Source organism: Notolabrus celidotus, chromosome 10 (genome assembly GCF_009762535.1).
Source record: "Notolabrus celidotus isolate fNotCel1 chromosome 10, fNotCel1.pri, whole genome shotgun sequence".
In the NCBI taxonomy this organism is placed as follows: Eukaryota; Metazoa; Chordata; class Actinopteri; order Labriformes; family Labridae; genus Notolabrus; species Notolabrus celidotus.
The window spans coordinates 21,048,207-21,072,929 of record NC_048281.1 but is presented as its reverse complement, the minus strand read 5'-3'; the positions used below and the strand labels follow the sequence as shown (position 1 = coordinate 21,072,929).

The following is a 24,723-nucleotide window of genomic DNA, read 5'->3' as shown; positions in this document are numbered from 1 at the left end:
ATTAAAGTGTCCTTTTTAGGTTTACTACGGAAGCCCTATAAGGTCATGATTAAATACATTTTTCTTCTTGTTATCTCGAGAAAAAAAAGTTTATAACCTGAGATGACCAGAAAAATAAGTTGTGATCTTGAGAAAATAAAATGTATTTAATCATGGGCTTCCGTAGATAGGCTGCATAAGAGCAAGATTTTTTTTTTCCAGCATTTAAATTGGTGAGAAGCCCTGCTGTTCTTATGTATACTGTATGACCTCTGATTCTATCTTCCCTACATTGTCTTCCAGTTAAATTTAGGATTCATTTTAAGGTTCTTGTTTTTGTGTATAGAGCTCTGGTGGTCAGGTTCCTGAATATATATCACCGACCTGCTCCACCCCTACCTCACCAGTAGGTCACTCAGGTCTTCTGACCAGGGCTTGCTGGTTGTCCCTCGAGCTTGTTTGAGGACAAAATGTGACCATGCTTTTAAAATGGTGGCACCATCATTGTGGAACGCTCTTCCTGTAAATATTCGTTCAGCTGTCTCTGTTGTCACTTTTAAAAAACTCTTAAAGACACATTTATGTATACAGGCCTTTGACTCACCTTGTACAGACTTATGTTTTAATCATGTTACTATCTATTTCTTTCACTGTTTTATGATTTCATTCTAATGTTTTATGATCATTCATTTTAATTGGAATATTTTTTCTGTGAAGCGCTTTGTGATTTTATTCTGAAAGGTGCTATACTAAATACAGTTTACTTACTTAATTAACTCACTTACCTCTCTGTTCGCATAGGATAATTTGAATCGAACAAGTTTCCTCTTGTCCCTGTTCCTAATCGTGTTAATAGGATTTATTAGGTTTTGCCAATGTTTCGTCAAGTGATAAGTGTGAAACAAAATAAAATCAACTGGTCAGTTCTCTCCTCCAGCCGCTAGAGGGCGCTGGTTGCTTGGAACAAACAGCATTGACGTCACGTGATCATCCGTCCGCTAAATTTGGATTGAGGTTTGTTGTGGTTTGTTGTGAAGCTGCTGCAAGACCTCAAGACCTCCAGGCATGTGAGGTGTATGAGCTTTCCTGAAATCTGACGAGTGAAAATTCCAAACTGTCAGTCAAACTACAGAAACTCTACACTTTATCACTGAAATGCCTTTTTACTTGAGAGATTCAACCGGAAGTTTTGTTTGACGACTCTAAACTTCTGTATCTTCAGAAAGTGTTTGCCAACATTAGCTATGAATCTGCACTTTAAAATCCACCACACTGCTGAGACGGTCGAGGAGCTGACGCAGAAATATTTGTCCCGGAGGAAGCAGGTTTGTTTTTAAACTAAAGTATTGTTTGACAAACTCAACCTGTCTAACTTGAAGCTAATCAGCTGGAGCAACGCAGTACCTGACAACCATCATATTCACATTTCCTCTGCACGAATGGGACGCCAATGCCGAGCTTACTTTAGTAAAACGAGTTGTATTTTTTCCCCTTGGCTTTAGGTTAATAAATACTCAATGTTTGTCTATAAGCTAACATGAGCCAGCTGGATTTATTTACAAGTAGGCCTAAGTTTAAAGTTGAGTGCAGAATAATAAGCATCAACGAACCTTTTCATATTTAACCTACACTTACTGGCTTTATATATGACAGAAAAGTCAACATTTGGGCCAAAGTTGTAATATTCCTGCTCCAAACACTGTAGTAGGAGAGGGAGAGGGGGAGAAAGGAGTGGAAAGGAGACAAGGGCAGGAGAAAACAAGAGAGAGCAGAGTAAAGGAGAGGAGGAGAAAGGAGATGAGACAAGGGCAGGATAAAACAGGAGAGAGGAGAGGAGAGGAGAGAAGGAGAAAGGAGATGAGACAGGGGCAGGAGAAAACAAGAGAGAGAAGAGTAAAGGAGAGGAGGAGAAAGGAGATGAGACAAGGGCAGGAGAAAACAAGAGATAGTAGAGTAAAGGAGAGGAGGAGAAAGGAAAAGAGAGGAGAGGAGGAGAAAGGAGAGGAGACAAGGGCAGGAGAAAACAAGAGAGAGGAGAGTAAAGGAGAGAAGGAGAAAGGAGATGAGACAGGGGCAGGAGAAAACAAGAGAGAGAAGAGTAAAGGAGAGGAGGAGAAAGGAGATGAGACAAGGGCAGGAGAAAACAAGAGATAGTAGAGTAAAGGAGAGGAGGAGAAAGGAGATGAGACAAGGGCAGGAGAAAACAAGAGAGGAGAGGAGAGGAGGAGAAAACAAGAGAGAGGAGAGGAGGAAAAAAGAACAGAGGAAAAGAGGAGAAAAGAAGAGAGAGGAAAAAAGGATGGCCACAAGGGAAGTGGAAAGTACAATCTGGTTAGTCAGGATTGCCTATAAAACTTTTAGAGGGCAATGCAGGAGCCCCCCCCCCCCCCTCACTCTCTCTCTCTCTCTTACACACACACGCACACACACACACACACACACACACACACACACACATACAAATTAGACTTCCAAAATGATTAATTTTTAACATTTATTGACATGATTCATGAATTGTTGTATGTAATGTAATGTTATATTGTGTTTAGTGTGTTACAATAAAAGTAAATCTGATTGTTTTATCATGAATGACTCTTTTTTTGCTTTGCAGTTTCAGTTTTACCTGAACACTGATCATCTCAAAAATGTGACAGCTGATGTTTTAAAATCTGCAAGGCCTAAACAATTATATTTTTTTACATTATCCATACAAAAATATTTTAAAAAGTTCTTATTGCCAAAAAAACACAATTCCGTGTCATACATTGCTTTTTCTTAGTTTCCTAAGCAATTAACCAAAAAGTGGCTCAATTTAGCTGATGTCACCCTATAATAAACCCAGCATTAAAACGTGTTCTGTTGTGTTTCAGATGCTCCGATCAGAAGACATTATCTCAGGAACTAATGATGGTAAGTTGACTTCACAACCCCTGCCCTGACACGAGTTGCTACACTGCAAATATTGATCTGTAATCCACAGATAATGTTTGTTTCAATATGACTAGCCTTTCATTATTGTCATGATCTTAGAGACAGAACAAAGGCTCATCTATCCTAACAGATCCAAACGGCGAAGCAAAGACATGAAATGTTACAGTAAAGCTTTACATGATCTGTTCAAAGCTTTTACAAACCATCCTGACAAGTAAGTCTAATACAAATACTCCTTCCATTTGTAAATATTGTTCCTTGGTTATTTCATTTTGTTGTGTTTTTTAAGCTTTGGCAGTGACCTGAGTCCTCATGACAGCAACGAAGACCTGAGGGAGGACTCGACAGCTGACCGATTTCAGGACTCTCAGGTGTTGTTCACAGAAACAGGTGTGTTTATTTTTCCATTCTGCTGTGTTTGTACTTTTTGAGAACTGAATCATCCAGTACATATACAAGGATTTCTTTTTTGCAATTGACTCACTTTCCTGTTGCTGACATTTTTGTCCTTTCTAAAAAGCCTCTTTTGTAGATATATGATGAGCCAGAGTTAAGTTAATATCTCTTATCCATATACCTAAACATATTATCACCCTGTTTGTACAGATGTGACCTTGCCCTCCTGTCTGGATGGAAGCCCTGGGTCCCAGGAAAATGAGATCAACAGGAAGTTTCAGAGAGCTCATCAACTCCCTGACTCCAGTCCTTCCTCTACCTTGGTGCTAGCAGAGGTGTACCAGGAGATGATGACCATTTATGAACAACTAAGGGTGAGCAGGAGCTGAGCCCTCTTAGTGACTGTTTATCAGTTAATCCAGATGAGGGAAATACCAACTAGTAAAAGTTACTTGACATTTTTGTCATTTACAGAAACTGTTTTGCTTCCTGTACAGGCATTGTGTTTACTGAATGTTTACATAGGCAAAGGTTAAGATATCAAATGTTTTATAGCATATAAAATATACGTAGTAAGATAATGTGTGTGTTTTTATGTTTGTAAAAAGGCAGAGCGACAAAGCCAGCATGAGTGGGAGAGGGAGCTTGAGGAACGAGAAAAGAGGCTGAAGCAACACAAGGAGGCTTTCGGGAAGCTGGCCGGTCTTGAGGAGATGCTGCACACTCGCATGTACGCTGTAGAGGAGGTCAGACACTCATAGGCTCCAAATAATTACACTCAGCATGAGAGGTTTTACTCATTTCTTTTCTTGAACATGTGTCAACTCTTTCAAATTTGTACTACACAGTCAATCTTACAGGACAATTCAAGCACTGTTAAACTGTAGGTAACCCTCAAAGACCTAGATGGCCAAAAATAGCTCTTGTTCTTAAATGTTTAATTACTTTTGAACCACTAATTCTACCAACAAGCTTTAAAAACTCAGTTACAGCGACATTCTCAGCTTTCCATTGATACCGCACTGTCTAATTTGCATATTCAGTATGTTCAGAATGTATCTTAAAAGTCACCTTTGCTTCAGTGTCCTAATTTATGATATAATAACATCTCTACTTACCCGCAGACCTTTTTTATACACATCTACAGGGTCAGTAAATGCTATATAAGAATACACCTACTTTTTACACTGAAAACGCCTTAGAAAATACTATGATTAATGGCTGTTTCTTACTTAGTAAAGGTTTGATGGTGAAAAAAATTCATTTGGAAGTCTAAAACATCTAAGTACAACTTTCTAACAAAACAAAACCAAACTTCCTGATGTTTTGTCTGAGTTCGCAGTAAAAAATGACCTAAATTTCCAGAAGTATTTTCATCCATTATCAGAAAAAACAAATGTAAAACCGGCACTTTAAATGCAGCACAGTGAAAGATAAGGTTCTCCTAAATAAAATTATGTATGGCACTTGATGCTGAGTGCTTCAATAGGTTAGAAAAACAAAATAAATATAGGAGAGTCTGGCACCCCCAAAAATGGTCTAGGTCTTTAAGGGTTCATAGCACATTTGTGTTTTTAAACATTACATTTAGAAAACATTCTCCATCCACACTGTAAGCAAATCTACATCTTATATGTAGGAAAGCAGGTGTAAACTACAGCATGCACATGCCGTTGGTTCTAGTTTTCTGACATTTCAGGAACTTAAAATGAATCCTTGACATGTTTTTCAGAAAACACACTTTAAGATTTCAAATACCGGGGCTCTGGTGGTCTAAGCGCCCCACATAAAGAGGCTACAGTCTTCGTCGCATGGGTCGCCAGTTCGATTCCCTGCCGGTCGAATATCTCCTGCATGTCTTCCCCCGCTCTCTACTCCCCACATTTCCTGTCTTTCTTCAGCTGTCCTGTCAAGTAAAGGCAAAAAGGCCAAAAATATAAGTAAAAAAAAAAAAAAGATTTCAAATACCAGCTTGATCTGTGACGCTGTCCAAAAATAGTCAAATCAGTTCATCAAATCTAAATCAGCAAAAACAATCATTTCAGTCAGAAAGATCCTCTCACAGAAGAATGAAGTTTCATAGAATCCCTAAAACAAAGTCCCCACACTTTTCGAAGTGTCTCAGTCTTGTTGACGTGCATTGTTATTATAACTTACACATTCAGGACGTGTGAATGTGTGAGCTATATGTCAGCAGAAACACAAGCATGAGCTGGGCCAGCTGCAGGATCTTCTCCGAGAGAAGAACAAGGAGAACAAGAGGCTTAAATCTAGCTTTGACATCATCAAGGAGCAGAACGACAACATGAAGAAACAGGTGAGACGTTATCACAGATGAAGCATTATGTATGCTCTGTTGTATTTATTCTTTAGAGGTATCTCTGAGGTTTGACTAAAATCTATGGAATTTGAAATTGAATAAAGACGAGGCATGAAATCATCTTTATGATTTGATGTCTTTAGGGCTAAACTATGCTGCACTACTATTTGCTTGCTATGAGATTAACTTAAAAAATGGAGTCTGGAGTGACTAGTCATCAAAGCAATATAAGACTTGAATGTTGAAGTGGCCCATCAAACCTTTATTTTATATTGGTCGGGTAAGTAAACAGATCATAGCATACAGTTAGTACCGTCAACCACAAGAGGGCGCTGTGACATAACAAGGATATGAAAATGAATGCATGTTAGTTTGAAAGGAATTAACACAAATAGAACAATTCTTTAAACAGCAGATTCATGTTCAATATTTTGAAATCAACAGATGAAAGCGATCAGTGAACAAAATGAGAAGTTGGAGAGCCAGGCGAAGAGGGTGCAGGCCCGACTTGACAACCTTCAGGTAAGAACAATTGACAACATGCCCAGATGATGATTGTGTTTCTGTGTAACTGGCGTCTGACAATTTTTCCACATCATTCATATGTTAGATAAGATCTTATGTGAAATCAGTTTCATGACTCATTGGTTTATTTCAGAGGAAATTCGAGCACAATGTATCATCGAGAGTTTGTGAAAAAGTGAGTGTGAAGAGCACCGAGGGTTTGAAACCATCCAAAAAGGAGAAAACTGCTGCTGCCGGGAAACCTCGCAACAAGGTACTCAAATCCTGCGTGTTTGTGTGTTTGTTTTGTTACACAGCAATTTACTGCCAATCAGTAAGATTAGCTCTGATTAGAATCTCATTGCCGTGTTTACTTGAGAAAAACACACAGTTTAGATAAACAGTAACACACTCATTTACACATCCAATCCTGCAGATTATCACTTTAGTTGATGAAGACGAATCGGTGGTGAAAAAAGTTGAGCTGCATTTTTCATTTCAAGGATGATTTTCCTTCTTACTGATTCAAAGATTGAGTGAGGCAAACTTTCATTCCATAACTTTACGATTACACAGTTTAATCTACAGCTTTAGGCTCCCCTGTGAGAATCACAGTCCTGCTATGATATTCACACTTTGCTGAATATACCTGTACTCCTCATGGCTGCTCCTCAAATAGATATTATGATTTATTCAAGTCACATTTCTTTGAATTGTGCATCCCTGTAATAAAAGTTGAACCCTGTATGTTTTCATCTCCTTTCCTTCAGGGCTGCTCCGGTCACACGTCAGCAAAGCTGCTTGCCCTTCTTCTGGACTGGATACTTGACGGACAGATAGTCTCATCAGCAGCAGGAAACAAAGGGAAAGGTGTCGACCAGTGTCTTCCTCCAGAGGTCTTACTCAACGAGAGATGCCTTAAGGTGACATCCTGAACGTAGCTTCACACACAATGGTCTTTACATTCTTTAATGCAGGTTTTGGTGACCATGATGACCTCGAAAGAGTGAATGCTCAGGGCACAACAACAATACCTTATCGTCTGTTTTGTAGGTGTTACCATTATTAGCAGATCAGCTTCATCGTACTCCTCCGTCAGAAGATGAACTCCTGCTCAACCTTCTTCGTGTCATCAACTTGGTTTTGGGACACATGGACAGCACTACATTGGTAAAAATATGGCACATTTTCCCCTGCATGTAGTGGTAATAGGAAAGAATAGAAGGAATAGTGTGGAATAATCGGTATGAGCCTTGTTCTTAGATTTCATACAGTATGATAACTTGAGGTTTTAAGCAAGTTCTTGAAATACTGATGATTCAAGAGAAGTATGCGTAATGTTGTACTATTTTTAAACTCTTAATGGACTATGTTTATATACTTTATATAGCTTTCTCTAGTCTTCTGACCACTCAAAGTGCTTTACATTACAAATCACATTCAGCCGTTCACACCGTAGTCATACACTGATGGCACAGCTAGGGTTAAGCGTCATGGTTAAGTTCCCAAGGACACTAAGGCTATGTTCACACTGCAGGCAAAAGTGGCCAAAATCAGATTTTTTTTTACGGTCAAGTGACCAGGTCAGATTTTTTAGAGGCAGTGTGAACACTCAAATCTGGCCCAATCTGATTTTTTCAAATCAGATTTAGACCACTTCCATATGTGGTCCTGAATCAGATACAGATCTGATTTTTTCAATGCGACCTCAGTGTGAAGGGCCAAGGCGGATTTGATGCGCATTTGATAATTTCACATCCCTTTATAGCGACACACGTCACAATTCTGCGCGGCGGTAGCCTTGCAAAAATGGAGGATAGCAAAGATGGAGCAAATCAATGGAGGGACAGCCAGGTCTTGAACCGTATAAATATAAATAATAAACATACCTTTCAATCGTATTTGCGGCCACATCTCTGCAAAAAGCCAAAACAAGCAATTTGGCTCTCTTTTTCTTTATACTTGACCTCCTCCGCACCTGCTCATTCCTTCTCCGGCTCCCACCGCACAAAAACTTTTTAACAAAGGCGAACATGCTGACTGTCTCCATGTTTACGTTTGTGAAACAGCTGCATGCAGGGGCAGTTGGGAGACCCAAAACAGTTCACACCGGAATCAGATACAGGTCACATTATAGATGGTAATGTGAACAGGCGAACAAAATATTGGATCTGAGCAAAAAATTGGAATTGAGCATTAAGCCTTGCAGAGTGAACGTAGCCACATGTTAACATCCGGACCTGGGACCCTGGGATCGAACTCCCAGCTCTCTGATTGAGAGACGACCGACTCTACCACTGAGCCACAGCTGCTCCCCCTGAGCTAAACAAAACTAAAAGTGAAAACAAAACTTTTTATCTCACATCAGCGTCCATAGATTAAAAGAGACATTTTATTCAGGAGCCAAAATTTGTTTTTGGATACCTGCCCCTTTCAGCAACATCACCTTTGTTTTGTAATAAACTACCTGTGCTGTCAAACACCATCAACTCAGGGGATGTCTGTGACAAAACGCTGTGAAATCTGTCGCCTGCACCTTCCTTATCTTAGGCCTTGTCAGAGAGGAATGTTGCTTTGTAGAAAACTCCTGGTTTACTTTTTAAAGCAGCATAAGAAAGAAACCAAAACAGTTTTCCCTCAACACATAGCAACACATCAGAGGAATACACATCTGCTCTAAGCCGGGGATATCCACTTTATCGCTTAATTTCCCTTCACAGCACTGCAGGCGTTAACGTTCAGCTTTAGATCATTGCCCAACCTCCCAATCCTGACTGTGAGCTGTGCCCCAGCCTTTACCCTTGCCCGTGGCCTGCCGTTTTCTATCCACAGCCTCCTCATCTGCAGTCCTGCTGTAGGGAGCTAGCCAAATTGATTTATTGGCTGCATCAGTTATTTGGAGAAGTCAGAGAAGAAACCTGCAGGCTCCCTGACAGGCCCGCCATGTATTTTCTACACTGACGTTTGATGAAGATCACTGTAGGCATATCAGGATTATTTTCAGTTATATAACACAAGAGTGCATACACGGTCATAAATGTTGAGCAACAAGCATATGTGAATGTCTGTGTCTGTGTCTGTGTCTGTGTGTTTGCACAGCATGTAGCACTGTCTGCTACTCTGCGGCGGATAGGGGAGCAAGTGTCAAAGCTGTCAGCTCCGTCAACGATGTCTGAAGATCCAGACCGGCACAAGTACTGCAGTGTGGCTGCTGCTGCTGGACCCTGCAGGAGCTGGCCCCTTTACCGCAGTCCCTGTCCTCACACACGCATCCTCTCCACCCTCATCGTGTTCCGCACAGTCACACAAGGTAATCATACTGAACTCACATGTACGTATGTGCACACTGAAGCAAAGATGATTTTCAACTACAGACCTAAATCAATATATGGAGTTTGAAGTGTGAATTGGGAAGTGATGACATTGTTTTCCCACATCAAAAGATGTGTTGTTGTTTTTTCATCTGTTTAATTAAATACAAGAATGCCCAAGCCAAGCCCAAGGTGACGAAGATAAATGTTTGTTTTGTCCGACCAACGAGCCAGAACCCCAAAGTATTCAGTTTACTTACGATGACACAGAGCGGCAACCTCCGGTCTTGAGAAATGAAGCTGATGCGAAAATGCACCACACCACATACATTCAAATTAAGCATATCTTTCCAGCTTAAGTAAACACATCTACAACCTGGTACAAAAATGATTTAGGTCTTAGGAGCTAATTTTTCTATACAGGGGTTGAATTTAGAGTTTGTAATCTATATAATCTACTGTGACAGGAAACCACAGATCTCTGACTTATTTCATGTGTCTCCTTCCAGCATCCAGGATGGAATTCAAGCAATTGAGAGGAAAAATATTTTTACAAAGAGAAGACAGATGAAATTTAAATACAACCAAACAGCTCCTTTTTTTATTAAATGAGAAAAATATAAACAGTTAGAGGAGAAATAGAGTGAAGAAATGTAAAATATTCACCCTCTCTGTTTTGCTGAGCCAAACTGGCTCCACAAAGGCTAACAATTGAACATAAAAAATTTGTAAAATATGCTTTTCATGACCTACTTTTTTATTAAGATTCAACATTACACATATTAAGTCATGAAATAATTTATCAACATAAGACCCCCCCCCCCCCCATAAAAAAAACCTTTAGTTTAGAGGTGTTTAAGGTTCCGTCCTGCTGGTAGAAATACACATCCATAATGTGAGAGATCTATTGTCATTCACTGTGCAGAATCACTTTCAGCTCTCCACAACGTGAGCGGTACATCTGTAGTTCATTATCACTTCACACTTAGTTGAAACCCCACCTTCGGTCAGTGTGTGTTAATCCATAGAAGCAGCAGGATGTTAAAACGTGACAGAGTTATTTTCTGTAAGAAACTAAAGGCGTTTTTAGGATAATGCAGTTCAATGTTGCTTCTGACATAAATTTCAATGTACTTCTCTATTTCATGAATTAATTAAAATCCATCTAACACATGATACTAGCTAAGATAACCATGGATATTAGATTTGAATGTGCAATGAATAATAGATGTTAAGTTATCAAATTAAAAAAACAACAACAATACACATCGGCTATTGACCTGCTCTCTAATTATTGGCTTCAGCTGTTAAAAAAACAAGATTGATCGACAACTAGTTTACAAGCATTTCTGTTAGTTTTGAGCAAAACTAGGTGTTTGATCTACCTTGAATTTAAGTGTAAAAGTTTCACTATCATCATAAAACAAGTCAATCAAACATACCAGTATTTAAGAAATTTGTAATATTACACTCATTGCTCTTCATCCTGGGAACAGCTGTATTTAAATAAGCAAGACATTTTCTAATTGAAAGAAATGCACAGTAAATGCTCACAATCAGATTAAGATCTCTGAGGTGCAGCTGAAAAGAAACAAAATGCCTCTTAGCTGTTTTGGTAAAAAGTTTCTAATATATGTTCATGATTTAATTTCAGTAAAAGAGCAACAATAGCTAACGTTAAAATATAATATAATGTTGATCTGTTTGTGCGCTCCACCTCTTTCAGGTGATAAAAACTCTGCTTGCCAAGAAAGGTTAAAATATTATTGAACAATTCAGCTTATAAGTACAGATGTTGGTTTTCTGCCACACAGACACTCAGCTGTAAGAGGGACCTTATGTCCATCGCTTTATCATCCAGACTTAATATCTCAACAGTGAGTGTTAGATTGCTGTGATGTTGTACATGTGGTCCCAAAGGGATGACTCTTATCCCTGTAGTGATCTGCTGACATTTATTTTAGCACCCACTAGAGGTTGATATTTTTACCTATCTTAAGCTTTATTGGAGGAGATTCCTGCACAGATAAGTACATGAAGATCAAGGAAGTATCTTTACAAGCTTGGTGGTATTTTATATCTGGTACCGTTTTAAAGCTGCTTCACCTTGCTTGGAATAAAGAGCACCTGTTTTTACATCAAAACAAATGATAACATTTTCATCTAATCTGATATTTAGCTCAAAAAACTTCAACGTTGTAATTCCATAAAACAACAAAGCGCACACAAGTGTTGCAACTATATTGATAACAGGAAGAGATGTTAAACCAAAGCAGCACGTTGTAATGTTGGAACAAAAGAAATGTTTATTCAGTTTTGGAAAAGTAGAGAAAAACAGCTTAATCAGTCTCAATGAGGAGCTGATGTGAGAGAAAGAACACTCACTGCTGCACTGCAGGTCAGGAAAAAGAGTGAGTTTGATAATCAGCAGTTGCACATGTTTAACCCGACAGAGTTTGCATCAAGATGAAATCAGTTTAAAAGCTTATCTGGAGATAACTGTGCAGTAAGGAGTAGGGCAAACACTCTATGTTAAAATGTTACTAATACTGACACTAACATGTTGCAATTGCAACCCCTGCCATACGTCCTCTATTGTTCTGATCAAAACCAATCTTTGGTTCTCTACTTCGGCCAAACTTACAGTTTTGTTTTCTTTCCAAAGCTCATTATCCTCCCCGAGCGGCTTTAGATTCTCAGTTTGACTCTGATCCAAATATCTGAAAAGGGCAAGGAGCTTTCAGCTACATCCAAATCCTGCTCACTGGACTTCCATGCTATAAATCTTATTGCACTGAGTGGCTGCAGCTGACATATCCTGACATATGTTGTGAAACTCACCTCAGAATCAACCATACATCTGCTCGTCATGCTCCAGGGCTCTCAGTATGTCTCTATAGACCATTTGCTGTCAATCTGCTCACCAGGTTTGCTCTCCCTCTCTGGATTGACGCGAAACCAGATTGAGCATAATGGAGAGATTCTTCGTTCTCTCATATCCCCTGGACTTTTACACATAATAGATACCAGTCTGGAAGGAACTAACCATAATCAGTCCAAAATCATAAAGAGAGCTTTTATCCCATGTCAGGTTGTGTAAATCCAGCACTGCTGGACATTTGTAAAGCATTTTCTTAGAACTTCAGAAGTTCTCAGAACTATCTGAGGAGGTGATCACAGATCATATGTCTGAATATGTCAGGCTGAATGAGTGCTGGACTTTCAAAGTAACTGCAGAGGAATGGCAGATGGTAATGCATCATTAGTTTTACGGAGATATAAAAAGAAAGAAACACTGCTTGAATGATGGCAATGAGATAAGAAAGATGAGATGGAAGACAAAATGTGTTGAACTTGGGCATTATTTTATAACCTAGACTTTTATAATAAAGCTTGTATCTTAATCTTAGAGCTTTATGACTTATGTCTGATTCATAAAAGACTAAATATAAGCACAAGAATGAGTCTGAACACATGTTTCAAAATCCAATAGTCAGTCTCTGTTGTCTCTGTCCTGTCTGCAGCTGATGTGCTGGCCCAGGCTCTGGACAGTCTCCACACTGAGCTGATGTCAGAGGAGAGCCGAGGTCTTTTCATCCACTATGGAGGAGTGTGTGTGCTGCTGTCCATGCTGCAGGCTGGCCGTGGAGGTCTACACACACCTGTGGACATCCTGATGCAACTCACTGAACAGTCCCGTAAGTAGACATGTGTCACATTGCTTAAGAGTAGTACTCCATCAACCGTGAGCTAGTATGTCAGTCCACCAGGGATGAGCAGCTAGGGTTTTTTTTTTTGTTGGTTTGTTTTCGAGAAATTCACTCCTTAAAGGACCCTCACAACTATGCAGTATTTGTGGTGATTCCATACATTTTGTATCAACTTAAAGCTAGGGTCAGGAGTCACGGAAAACTAGCATGAATTTGAATCTAGTATTTCCTCAGGACTTGGCAACTAACAAGTCTGCACCTCCAGGTAACTTGGGATCTCTGCCAGTTAGCCCAAAAGTTTCTCCCCTCTTTCCTTTGGGCCGTCCAGTCTCGTTCTTCTTCTGTTAACTCTGGCTAATAAAGGTGTCTACTTGTGTCAGCAGTACAAGGCATGTCTTTGGTCTGTCAAAATCACTCATTTTTCAGTTTTGTTGTATTTTTGTCTCTTTCAAACAGCTGATGAGTGTGCTGCAGGCGGAAGAATATGTATGTGCCTCATTAGAGAGAAGGGAAAAAACTAACAGGCTTTCCGACTTAAACCAGCAGTAGTGCTTTGGTTGGAGTTTGTTCAAAGTAGCTGAAATACTTGGTACAACTGGCCCTGTCTGTAGTGGTTGAAAAGCCTAGCTTCTGTTACAGTTCTCCGTCCACTTTCTAAACAAAAGGGCCGAGCTGACCAGCATCACCTGTGGCGAATGCACTTCCTATTGACAAGTACCTCATACAGTTGAGGCCAAAATTTTTGGCCCCCCTTGTGAAATCAGATAAAACCCTTGATTTCTCCATGAAAATGACCATTAAAAACTAATGTTTATAGTTTATTTGTTTCTAAAATAACAAAGTCAAAATTTTCACTATGTTTGATTTGGATACTTTATTAATGAAATGAACTGAAACAAGAAAAGGTAAAAATGACACGTCCAAAATTATTAGCCCCCTGGCCCTAAGTAGTCAATGGTGCACCCTTTCTGAGCCACACCTGACAACAACCTCTTTAAATAGTTCTCTACAAGGTTGGCACGTGTCTCTGGAGGGATTTTGGACCATTCTTCCAATGCAAATTGTTCCAGCTGGTCCAAAGTAAATGGATTTTCATCATGGACATTCACTTTGAGCACCCACCACAGATTCTAAACAGGATTGAGATCTGGGCTCTGTGCAGGCCACTCCAGGACCTTGGTTTTTGTGTCCTTTAAGAACTGTTGGACCAATTTCAACATATGCTTTGGGTCATTGTCTTGTTGGAAGACCCAGCGCCGACCTAAGCCTAGACTAAGAGCAGAGTTCTTCATATCATCCCTCAAAATGTCAAGATAACTCTCTTTTTTCATGATGCCATGCACCCAAACAAGGCTCCCTGTACCTGAGGCTGCAAAACAGCCCCCCAGTACGATGCTCCCTCCACCATGTTTAACTGTGAGAGCAGTGTTCTCAGGGTTGAAGGACTCTCCCTTTCTTGGTCAAACATAAACAACATCCATGTGCCTAAAAAGTTCCATCAGGTCAAAGGATGAACTTCCAAAACTCATATTTGACTTTCAAATCTTTAACTTTAAAGTTATAGTTTTAATGATAATGATGAAGCATAAACCATAACTAGGCTTATTAATGAAATTAAGAGACATTGCTGAGAAGTTGAAGAAATGGAGTCAAGTGGGATACAACTATTGAAAAACGATGCTATGGTATACTGTATTTTAAATCAGTTTTAAGCAGCATCTGTTTGGGGAGTCAGGAACTCTAACTATAGCACCACTACTTTAACAGCTGGTTAGCATGTGGTGGATTTTGAACATCATAGTGATTTCTCAAAAAAAGAACAAGCTTTTTTCTGAACTTATCAATACGTTTCTTTAAACTTCCAGCTGGCCTCAGCTCTTGGCCTGTGAGCTGAACACTCATTTAAAAAACTGTACTTGTAACTCTGTGTAGGAAATTGTCCGCAGTTGACGTAGCCTTGAAAGATGCTGTGATCACTCATCTAGCCCAGATTTATAGACTGGCTTTTCTATCACTATTTACTTTGAGTTATTGCAGCTCCTCCTGCAGTATCACCCCATATCATCCGCCCATAAAAACCACATGTGATAGGTAACAGGTTGGACTGCAGCTCCCATCAATCATAAGCATAGGCCAGGGATTAGATCGGGAAGTGATGGCCATAAAACCTTGAACCTCCACAACCTCCTGGCTCGTTTAGAGTAAGACAAAAGACTGACAGAGGTGGACCAACAGCTGCAGTGTGTTAACATGGAAGGGCTAGTTCGTCAGGGTTATGAGCCATATCATTCAGGCCTGGTGTATGCTAACACACAGCAGAGACATACCAGACGACTGGAGCTGGAATTGTGTGTGCAAATATAGCCGTGTGTTTCAAGGGGACTGTAAATCTAGCAAGACTTTCTAATTATTTCATTTTACAAGCAGAAATGAGGGGAGACGGGAGAGGGGTGAGGTCCAGAGAGGGAAGGGATTACACCTGTAGGTTGCCAGTTAAACAAAAAGAGGTCTGGTTGTACGCAAATCATACGTACAGGACATTAGTGGTCATATGGAGACTGCTTTTCTGCAGTTCTGTCACATGCTTTACCAGCTACCAAACACGTGTTGTTAAATCCAATCCTGCAGATCACAAAAATATAATTAACTATCCTGGCACACATAAATACACAAACACTGTGTGGGGACTGTTACTGGCTGTGGCTGATGTCTGCTTTACAGTGGGTGCATTACAACCAAACTGCTTCATACAACCAATCTCCCGTATGGGGTGTTACAGTGTGTGTGTGTGTGTGTGTTTTCCTACCATGCCTTCCTGGACTTTCTCCCCTGTTATTATTTCTATCAAATAGCTAAAAGCCCAGACTACAATTTTCATAACCTGTCAACCCTTAATATGTTCTCTACATGTTTAAGCTGATGTTTTACATGATAAATTGGAAATAGGCTCAGAGTGCTTGAACACTACATGCTGCATTCACCTATTCTTACACAGGACTTCCACCAGATCCGTGTCCGGTCCGTCTCCGATCCGCTGCGGTCAGGCTCCGTTATCTCTCGTCCGTCAACACCCAGCTGTTATGGGGCGCTGTTTGTAAAATTGTGCACAGTGAAATAACAGCAACAATTCTCCACATTTAGCTCCAAAAACGTCATAACAATGTAGGGTGAACTTTTAAAAAGTCCCTTTTTTTTATCACATTTAGAGGAATATTTGTGAACTTCTTCACATTTCATTTTGTTGTGAAAAATATATTAAGTTGAAATTTTGTTAAATCCAAATGCTAAATCTAAATCAAAATGTTAAATCTAAATCTAAATGTTCATTGATAAATCTAAATGTTAAATATAAGTCTAAATGTTAAATGTTGCTGCAGCATATCAGCTAAATATTTAGGATTGCGGAGCAACATTGAACATTTCGATATAACATTGAACATTTGGATTTAGATTTAACATTTAGATTTATCGTTGAACATTTATATTTATATTTAAAGTTAGATTTAGATTTAGCATTTGGATTTAACAATGATTTTAACATGTATTTTTCACAAGAAAATTAAATGTGAAGAAGATCACAAATATTCCTCTAAATGTGATAAAAAAGTGACTTTTAAAAATTCACACTACATTGTTATGACGTTTTGGAGCTAAATGTAGAGAAATGTTAAGGTTTTTTCAGTGTGCACAACTTTACAAACTGCGCCCGATAACCGGAACGCAGCAAGGAGCAGGACCGCCGGACAGCTGGAGTCATGTGACCAAGGTTTTCCCCCGGCAATCACTGAATCAAGGATTCTCCTCCTCCTCCCCTCATCCATGCCGTCTGTATCATCATCTGAAAACCTCTGACTTGATGACTCCAGGCCTGCCTCCATTCAAAATGACCTTTTGTTGTCATAGTTAAAGCTGGGGTTGGTAATCAGATTTAGATACACTTTTTGTCATACTGGTTAAAATGATCTTTATGTCCTGATGGCAATCAATACATAATGTGTTCCTAAAACAGAGCAAAAAAAAGCTGCTATCTACAGCCGGAGTAAACCAGGGAAAACACCAACCAATCACCGTTTTTTGGCTCCCCAAATTTTAAACCAATCAAATCCCGTCCAGCCGTTCTGCCCTCCTCCTGCGCGTACATTTCCCCGGCGTGCACTCCTCCGAGTCCCCGTCTCCTGCCTCTACTTCCCCTGACTCTACTGACTGCCCCTCTCACTCGTCCTCGGGCCTGTCCCCTCTGACCTGATGAGGTACTTTGCTCAGGACTGTAGTCCGGATCAGAGTCTAAAAAGCTCTCACCAACAAGCAGAATAATTAATGACGTTCAGTAAGTCCTACAGAAAATATATATTTATTGTAGCGTCCGTCCGGACGCTGTAGTGATGAGGAGCCGATTCGTGAACACGTTGATCTTTTATAACCGGTCACTGTCGGCCGTGATCACGCCAACCAACAAAGCAACAATCAATGTTTGAATGAATGAAAAACTTCTCCTCTCCTCTCTCCCACTCACACACTCTACACCTCTCCTGATGCCTTCACTGACCGTCAACACTGTAAGAATTAAGAACATCTACACTGAACACGTTTAACAAACAGTAGAGCTGTTACAGTATTATATGTGTTATAACTTTTCTCCTGATATCGTGTCACCGGTACAACTGGATAATGCTAGCATGATAGTTGTGAGTACTAACAGCAGCCATATTTGTTTATGTTTTTAACTTTCACTATGATAATGTTTTGGTGAGGACCGGTTTTGAATCAGTCACGATCATATGGTCGAGAATCAGCGGCGCTCGTGCATGTGAGCGGGGGGGCGTCGTTTTGGAGGAGCTCCGAGGGAGGAGGGGAGGGGTTGGACGGAGTCCTGAGGAAATGCTACATTCAAATTCATGCTGGTTTTCCGAGACTACCAACCCTAGCTTTAAGTTAAAAACGATCTAATGATAACACAGTGTTTTATTCTGAAAATTAATCAGATGTTTTAATTTTGTTTTGGTGCCTGACTTCCTGTCCCGCTCCATCTGCTCTGTGCTGAATTAATGCGTCGTGCTCCGGCATCCGGCAAAAATAGAAGTCTTCCGCAGCTGGAATGTAATGGAGCGGATCCAGTGGGGGTTAACACATTAACTAGAATAGAAACCTATCAGATCCGGTGCCGTAACGTATCGAAGACGGACCGGACACGGATCTGGTGGAATTTGGTCTTTAGTCTGCAACTCACATATGTTTGATAGTCAACGAGTCATTGATTGTTTAAACAATAGATTGACCAATCAGATGATGAGTAGCTACTTCATGACTTTGATTTAGCTAGCAGCTTTTAGATGAAACATTACTCTTTGAAACACAAACATGCCATCAAAAATCTTAAGCCAAGACATTTTTGTCTTGACTTTAAACGCAAGTGTTGATGTAAGACAGGTGATTTTATTCTCTATTTTTTAGGAATTTATAGGAATACCCATTAGCTGCCACATAGTGGTTGTTATTCTTCCTGAGGCCAACACAACAAACAAAAATAAGAAAAACAACAATTTAAAATCACACAGTATCCATGCAACATAAATTCAATAGAAGCCAACTGTACAAATCAAAAATGAAAATACATTAATATATGAAGTAGCTCAGCAAATTAATGATAAGGAACATCATAATGGAAACAAAAAGAAATTTGTCACAAACACATGGCCCCAAAAATTAATAAAACACAGTTTCAAAACAGTTTTTACTGAAGACCATCTATGAGAAATTCATCTTTTCTTTAGTTTCTGTGACCAGGGACTAGTGATTTTGTTGTATTGTGTTGCATGGTTGCTATAGTAATATGGTAAGAGTTTGATCCACTGTTTGGTGGAAGGGGAGAAGGAAGACAAAGAGATGAGAAAGAAAAGAAAGGATGTAGTGTACCAGGGGAAAGGTTTTAAGGTGAGGATTTGACAATATAAATGAGAGAAAAATCACTGAGCTTGGCTGTGACTTTGGAGCGTGAAGTTTAACGTCACAGTCAATGTTTTAGAAAAGAGGTCCAATGTGTTTTCCTTTCAATGCTCATGCATTACCGACATGCTCCCATAATAAGCTCACAATCTGTTTACCAATATTGCAGACGGCCCTTGTTTTTGCAACATTTAGGGTCCTTTGAAAGTTTCAGAGAGCAGTAATGTTGCATGGGCTACTGCCATTTTTACTCTTTGTTTTCTTGTCACTTCCTGGTTGCTGGTTTGCATGCACAACTCTCAGCAGAGTCGGTCAGGGGGCAGGATCGTTCACACCTCTGCAACTTGGCTCTGGAATAAGATATGGTCACTCTCTGACTAATGATCATCACACACACAAACATTCATATACTGATAGCAAAGAATGCTATGCAAAGTTCCAATCAGTGTGTTAACTAATGTCTTTCACAGGCATTCATACTAGCTCCATATTGGGAGCAATTTGATGTGCAGTGTTACGCTGCAGTACGACATGTTGGCTGCAGGAGTGCTGGAATCGAAACACCAACCTTTCATCTGAGAGACAACAAACTGCCTCTGAGCCACAGCCATCCATAAACCTATTAACATCCATAAACCTCTTTTCTCAGAGTTGACCGTCAGTTGAAAATTTGCCCAGCTACTATAAACAGATGTTACACTAAACATTCATCTTAATGGGAAAAAATGTATGAAACATGTTTCATGTCATGTCATAAGCATGACCTATCAATGCACATTTACCTGGTGTACATAACTGGTGCTTTGCCACAGCCCTTGGTGTCTCTTTCATCTTCAAATTGTATTTTTTTTAGCATCTGCATGAGACGTGTTCACCTAACTCCAAAGTAAACTCCCTTAGTGGCAACGCGGGTTGCAAAGGGTTGGAAAATGTCTGGTAAATTTCCATGGAAGTTAAGCTGGGGAATTCTGGAAAAATTCCAAATTGGAAACTTTTCCATAGGAATTTATGGGAATTGAGGGTAAATTAACGGAGAGGTATCATATCCAAGCATAAATAATTGTTTTGTTATAAGAAGACATCCATCCAAAATAATACAATTAAAACAGATTTATTTGTAAGTAGAACTTTATCAAGTGTTAAATATTTTATTGAACAATCAATTCTTTCATTTAAGAACAAAAACATGAATGTTGAATTAAATTTTACCCCTCCCGACCCCCGACCCAACTCATTCAAAAATGCAATCCCAACAAAGTCCCATTCAAAATGTTAAATGAAAAAGCATCTTCCCTTAAGCTTCTCAAGCCTCTGCAGGATTCTAGAAATCATCTGTGCATGTGATGGAGGAATGCACAGTGCATGTAGGGGGCGTAGTCTCAATAGCCCTGTAGTAAACAGTGCTATGTGCATGTGTGATTGAGGAATAGCATAGATATTCAACTGTACTTGAATGAAATCTGGTGGCTTTAGTCAGGATTATGCTAAAATATATTTTCCCCAACTATATTTAAGTTGCCTATTAAGAGCCAACCTTCAATTTAGTAAATTCCTGGTTTATTCCTGTTTATTCCTATAAATTCATGTTAATTCCTATGGAAAGTTTTCAACTTTGAAATATGCCGTAATTTTGCAACCTTTGTGACAACAGTAGATGCTCAAACAACTGCCATCAGTGATGTAGTAGAAAGACAGATAAAGCCTGCTTAGGGTAGCAGTCATGATGGGAAACACAACACAGGATTTTCAACCAATCGAATAATACAAAACTCAATTGAGATATATCATTTTGATTCACCCTGTGATGTTTTTCCTCAACTTAATCATGTACATTTGTCTTAATTTACTCTCAGCACTTTTTCAAAAGACAGAAAATAGCAGCTATCTGAATGTGACTCCAAAGCGCAGTCACATGGTGGCAGCAATTGAAAACCTGGGATGAAAACGTGCTGGTGTGTCATTTCCATACCAGAGTTTTATAACCTTGAGGTGAGGTGATGTTATCTCTGGAAAATAGTCTGACCAAGCTATCCTTTGCCTCTTTCTTTCTCACAAGATCAGATTCTACCCGTCTTATCCTTTCTGACCCGAATCTGATCCTGTTCTTCTCGGTCCAATCTTTTGCTGTGATTTGATGCCAGCATAAACCCTGTACCCGCCAAAGAGTCCCTCTGCGGCTCAGATTGTATTCCTTCACTCCTGTGCGTGGTCTGAGACAGTGAGGAGTTAGTTTTTGAAGGAGCAGGAATGTGTTTTTTAGCAGAAACAAATGTTTGTTTATTAGGAACTGACTAATTTTAGGATTTCATAAGGTCCGCATTTGCTTTTTATTGATTTAAAGAATATGCCGTTCCCATCTGTGTGGACTGACGCTGTTACCCTCTCTGTGTTACATCTGCCTGTGCATGTGTGTGAGGTTTGAGTTTGATGAAGGTCAGAGTTAAGAGTGACAATATGGAAGTTCTTCCAAATGCAATATTTTCAGAGTCTTTCTGACCAGCATCTGTGTCCCTGTCAAACTCACTTTGATTGACTGTTTTCATGGTTTGTTTTTGCGTCCATGTAGTTTTAGTTTCTCTGCAAATGTGGAAAATATGGCAAAGTGAAGTTGTAAACTTGCATCCATTCAAAAGTTGTCACATCAAAAACGAATATGTTGTTTATTAAAGGGAATTGTTTTGATAATATCCTGCTTTCTCTGCTCTGCTGGTGTTTTGTGCGCTCACAGGCTACTTAAACACCTTCCTGGAGTCGTGTAGTTGCGAGGAGTTTTTCCACACGGCCTCCAGGCTTCTTAAAAACCCACGCCTGGAGCTCTCATCGCTGGAGAAGCTCTCCATTCTTCTGCAGAAGCTCTCCAGCATCAGGTAGAGATAACAATCTCTGTGTTGACAAAATCAGACAATGCACAGGGACCAACATATCTGCATTCAGGGGGAGGAAAAAGAAAGAGTCTTACCTGTTTTCAGACAGGTTTTAATATTTTTCAGGTGGTCACAGAAAAAAAACAAAATCCTTAAAGTCTAGCCAGGAGCTGCTGCTTCTGTTTTCTGTTTTCTTTTATTTGCTTTCTAGTGTTACCAACCAGCCCTTCCCCCTCAAGGAAAAGTACAGCTGAAACAGTGAAGCACATTTTTCCCATGAGTTGTTAAGGCACAGGAGTCGACGCAAGAGTTCGAAAGAGCTCAGGCTCAAGTGCAGCCCTTCTTTAAAAGGGCTTTGTGTCATGAAGACAGGGGAGCAAAAGAGTGAGTGGGTGTGTATCACTTGCTTTTGGGCTTGCTTTGCTCAAACCATCTTTAGAAAAGAAAGTTTCATGAATAGAAAACATACTCAGTCAAAAAAAGGTTAAAACTGCAACTGTGCTTCAGAAAACAATCCAGGGCACTGGGATTTGTAGAGAACTAAAATGGATTTATTTTACGGGGTAAAATGAATATTAAAGAAACTGACCCTTGGCTGTGTGTTTACTTCACAAACACTTATCTTATGCAAACCTACAGTGTTCAGACTACAGTATGAAGAACAGACCTGGAGGGACCATACTGTTTTTAAATAATCTATATTCTCCCTACTCCCTAGACACATTCAAAATTACTAACAGTACTGCTTTTGCTGTTAGCAAGCGCTTGCACTGTGGTGTGCTTTGAAAGTGACATTATAAAGACTATTTGTTATATCTCTGTCATTTTCAGTAATATAGTACAATGTTATAAATGTTACTAATAACATTCCTTTTTTTTAGCTCCAGAACTCAAACTGTGTTATGACCCCCAAGGTGTATAATGTACATTCAGTGGGTACGGAAAGTATTCATATCCCTTCACTTTTTCTACATTTTGTTATGTTACAGCCTTATTCCAAAATTCTTGGTCACCTCCCTGACCAAGGCCCTTCTCCCCAGATTGCTAATTTTGGCCAGGCAGCCAGCTCTAGGGAGAGTCCTGGTGGTTCCAAACTTCTTCCATTATGTGTGATGGACACCATTGTGCTCTTTGGGACCTTCAATGCAGCAGATATTTTTCTGTACCCTTCCCCAGATCTGTGCCTCCATACAATCCTGTCTCTGAGGTCTACAGACAATTCCTTTGACTTCATGGTTTGGTCTGTGCTCTGACATGCACTGTCAACTGTAGGATCTTATATAGACAGGTGTGTGCCTTTCCAAATCAAGTCCAATCAATTGAATTTATCACAGGTGGACTCCAATCAAGTTGTAGAAACATTTCAAGGAGGGTCAGAGGAAATAGGATGTATCTGAGCTCAATTTTGAGTTTCAAAGCAAAAGGTCTGAATACTTATGCACATGCGATATTTGAGTGTTTTATTTTTAATTCATTTGCAAAACATTTTTCACTTTGTCATTATGGGGTATTGTGTGCAGATTGATGAGGGAACTTTTTTTTTTAAATCCATTTTGAAATAAGGCTGTAACATACCAAAATGTAGAAAAAGTAAAGGGGTCTGAATACCTTCCATACCCACTGTATTTATGATTAATGTGCACTTACTAGTTCACTTTTTTTTCAAGTTATTTTTTAGGTGTTTTTGCTTTTATTGAATAGGAAAGCTGGAGAGAGACAGGAAATGTGGGGAGTAGAGAGTGGGGGAAGACACGCAGCAAATGGTAGAGGCTGGGAGTTGAACCAGCGAGTGCTGCAATGAGGACTATAGCCTCTGTACATGGGGTGCATGCTTAACAGCACCCCCCCAAAAAAACAATCAGCTGTTTAAAAGATAAATTAATCAATGTAAACTTGTAGCTTGGAACTAGTTCAAATTAACTGGTTTAGAGTTAGAGTGTAACTGACTTTTGACTGATGATTCTCATGTCGTATTTCTTTGATTTCATCCAGGAAGAACCGTCGTTTGTTTGAAGTGTCCTCTCTCCACCTTCAGTTACAAGAACTCTATCACAGAACCAACCGCACACACACTTTCCTCCGCCTGAACCTCAGGTCCATCCTCCACCACCTGCAATAAAACTCGCCACATGTTTCCTTCTTCTTAATAAACATTCATAATATATCCTCATATTTCTACAGCTAAAATACTTCAAGTCCCTCTACCTCAAGTAACATATGCAAACTCACATTCTTAATGATACTGTGACATATTTTTGTTGTTCTTTTGTCTGTCAGAATTTTTTTTTCATTGTTTGGACTTTGTGATCTTCCTGTTTTCATGTTGCACAATGACAGTCTGATGTTTTGTCCTCTGTTGTTTCTGTGATGAACCTTTTTTTTTTTTTTAATGCGTCAGTCTTTCCAGAGGCCCTAATGGGTGTCTGATGTGCCCAGAGGAAGAGATGAGACAGTGAAGTTTTTTGATGACAATAAACAAAAATAACTGAAGCTTATTAAGATGTGATATGCGTATGAGATGCTGGAGTTCATATGTTTTGTATAAATAAGTCGTATTTGTTTGTTCCAGAGAATGGTTGGGTTGATGGGAGTAATGGTATCAGTATGGGACACATCGCTCGTGTTGGTCGATGGAGGAGATTGGAGGTACTGGAACAATTACAGCTGATATTTAAAACATACTTTTTGGAAATCACTTGGAAATGCTTAGAAAGGCTCTTAGAAGCTCAGAATTCCAAAATGAACTGCATGTTGGTCATTGTGTG

General features: G+C 39.6%; 1 protein-coding gene across 3 annotated transcripts; it reads left to right on the top strand.

The window, feature by feature from the left end:
• The first annotated feature begins 956 nt into the window (after positions 1 to 956).
• Positions 957 to 24,453, top strand: LOC117820663 (coiled-coil domain-containing protein 138-like). 3 transcript variants are annotated; one of them, XR_004632815.1, is made up of 16 exons: positions 979 to 1,304; positions 2,850 to 2,889; positions 3,010 to 3,124; positions 3,200 to 3,300; positions 3,517 to 3,680; positions 3,915 to 4,052; positions 5,501 to 5,623; positions 6,071 to 6,148; positions 6,285 to 6,404; positions 6,901 to 7,053; positions 7,184 to 7,300; positions 9,230 to 9,440; positions 12,966 to 13,139; positions 21,823 to 21,961; positions 23,135 to 23,246; positions 23,951 to 24,055. XR_004632815.1 is itself a non-coding variant. In XM_034694510.1 (16 exons), exons 2-16 carry the CDS (start codon positions 1,224 to 1,226, stop codon positions 24,075 to 24,077), a joined length of 1,881 nt encoding a protein of 626 aa, XP_034550401.1. In that variant the 5' UTR covers positions 994 to 1,095; positions 1,202 to 1,223; the 3' UTR covers positions 24,078 to 24,453. The 3 variants fall into 3 exon arrangements, 2 of the variants coding, with proteins under 2 accessions (XP_034550402.1, XP_034550401.1); XM_034694510.1 differs by lacking the exon at positions 23,135 to 23,246 and having other exon boundaries at positions 994 to 1,095; positions 1,202 to 1,304; positions 23,951 to 24,453; XM_034694511.1 differs by lacking the exon at positions 23,135 to 23,246 and having other exon boundaries at positions 957 to 1,304; positions 5,504 to 5,623; positions 23,951 to 24,453.
• Positions 24,454 to 24,723: the final 270 nt, after the last annotated feature.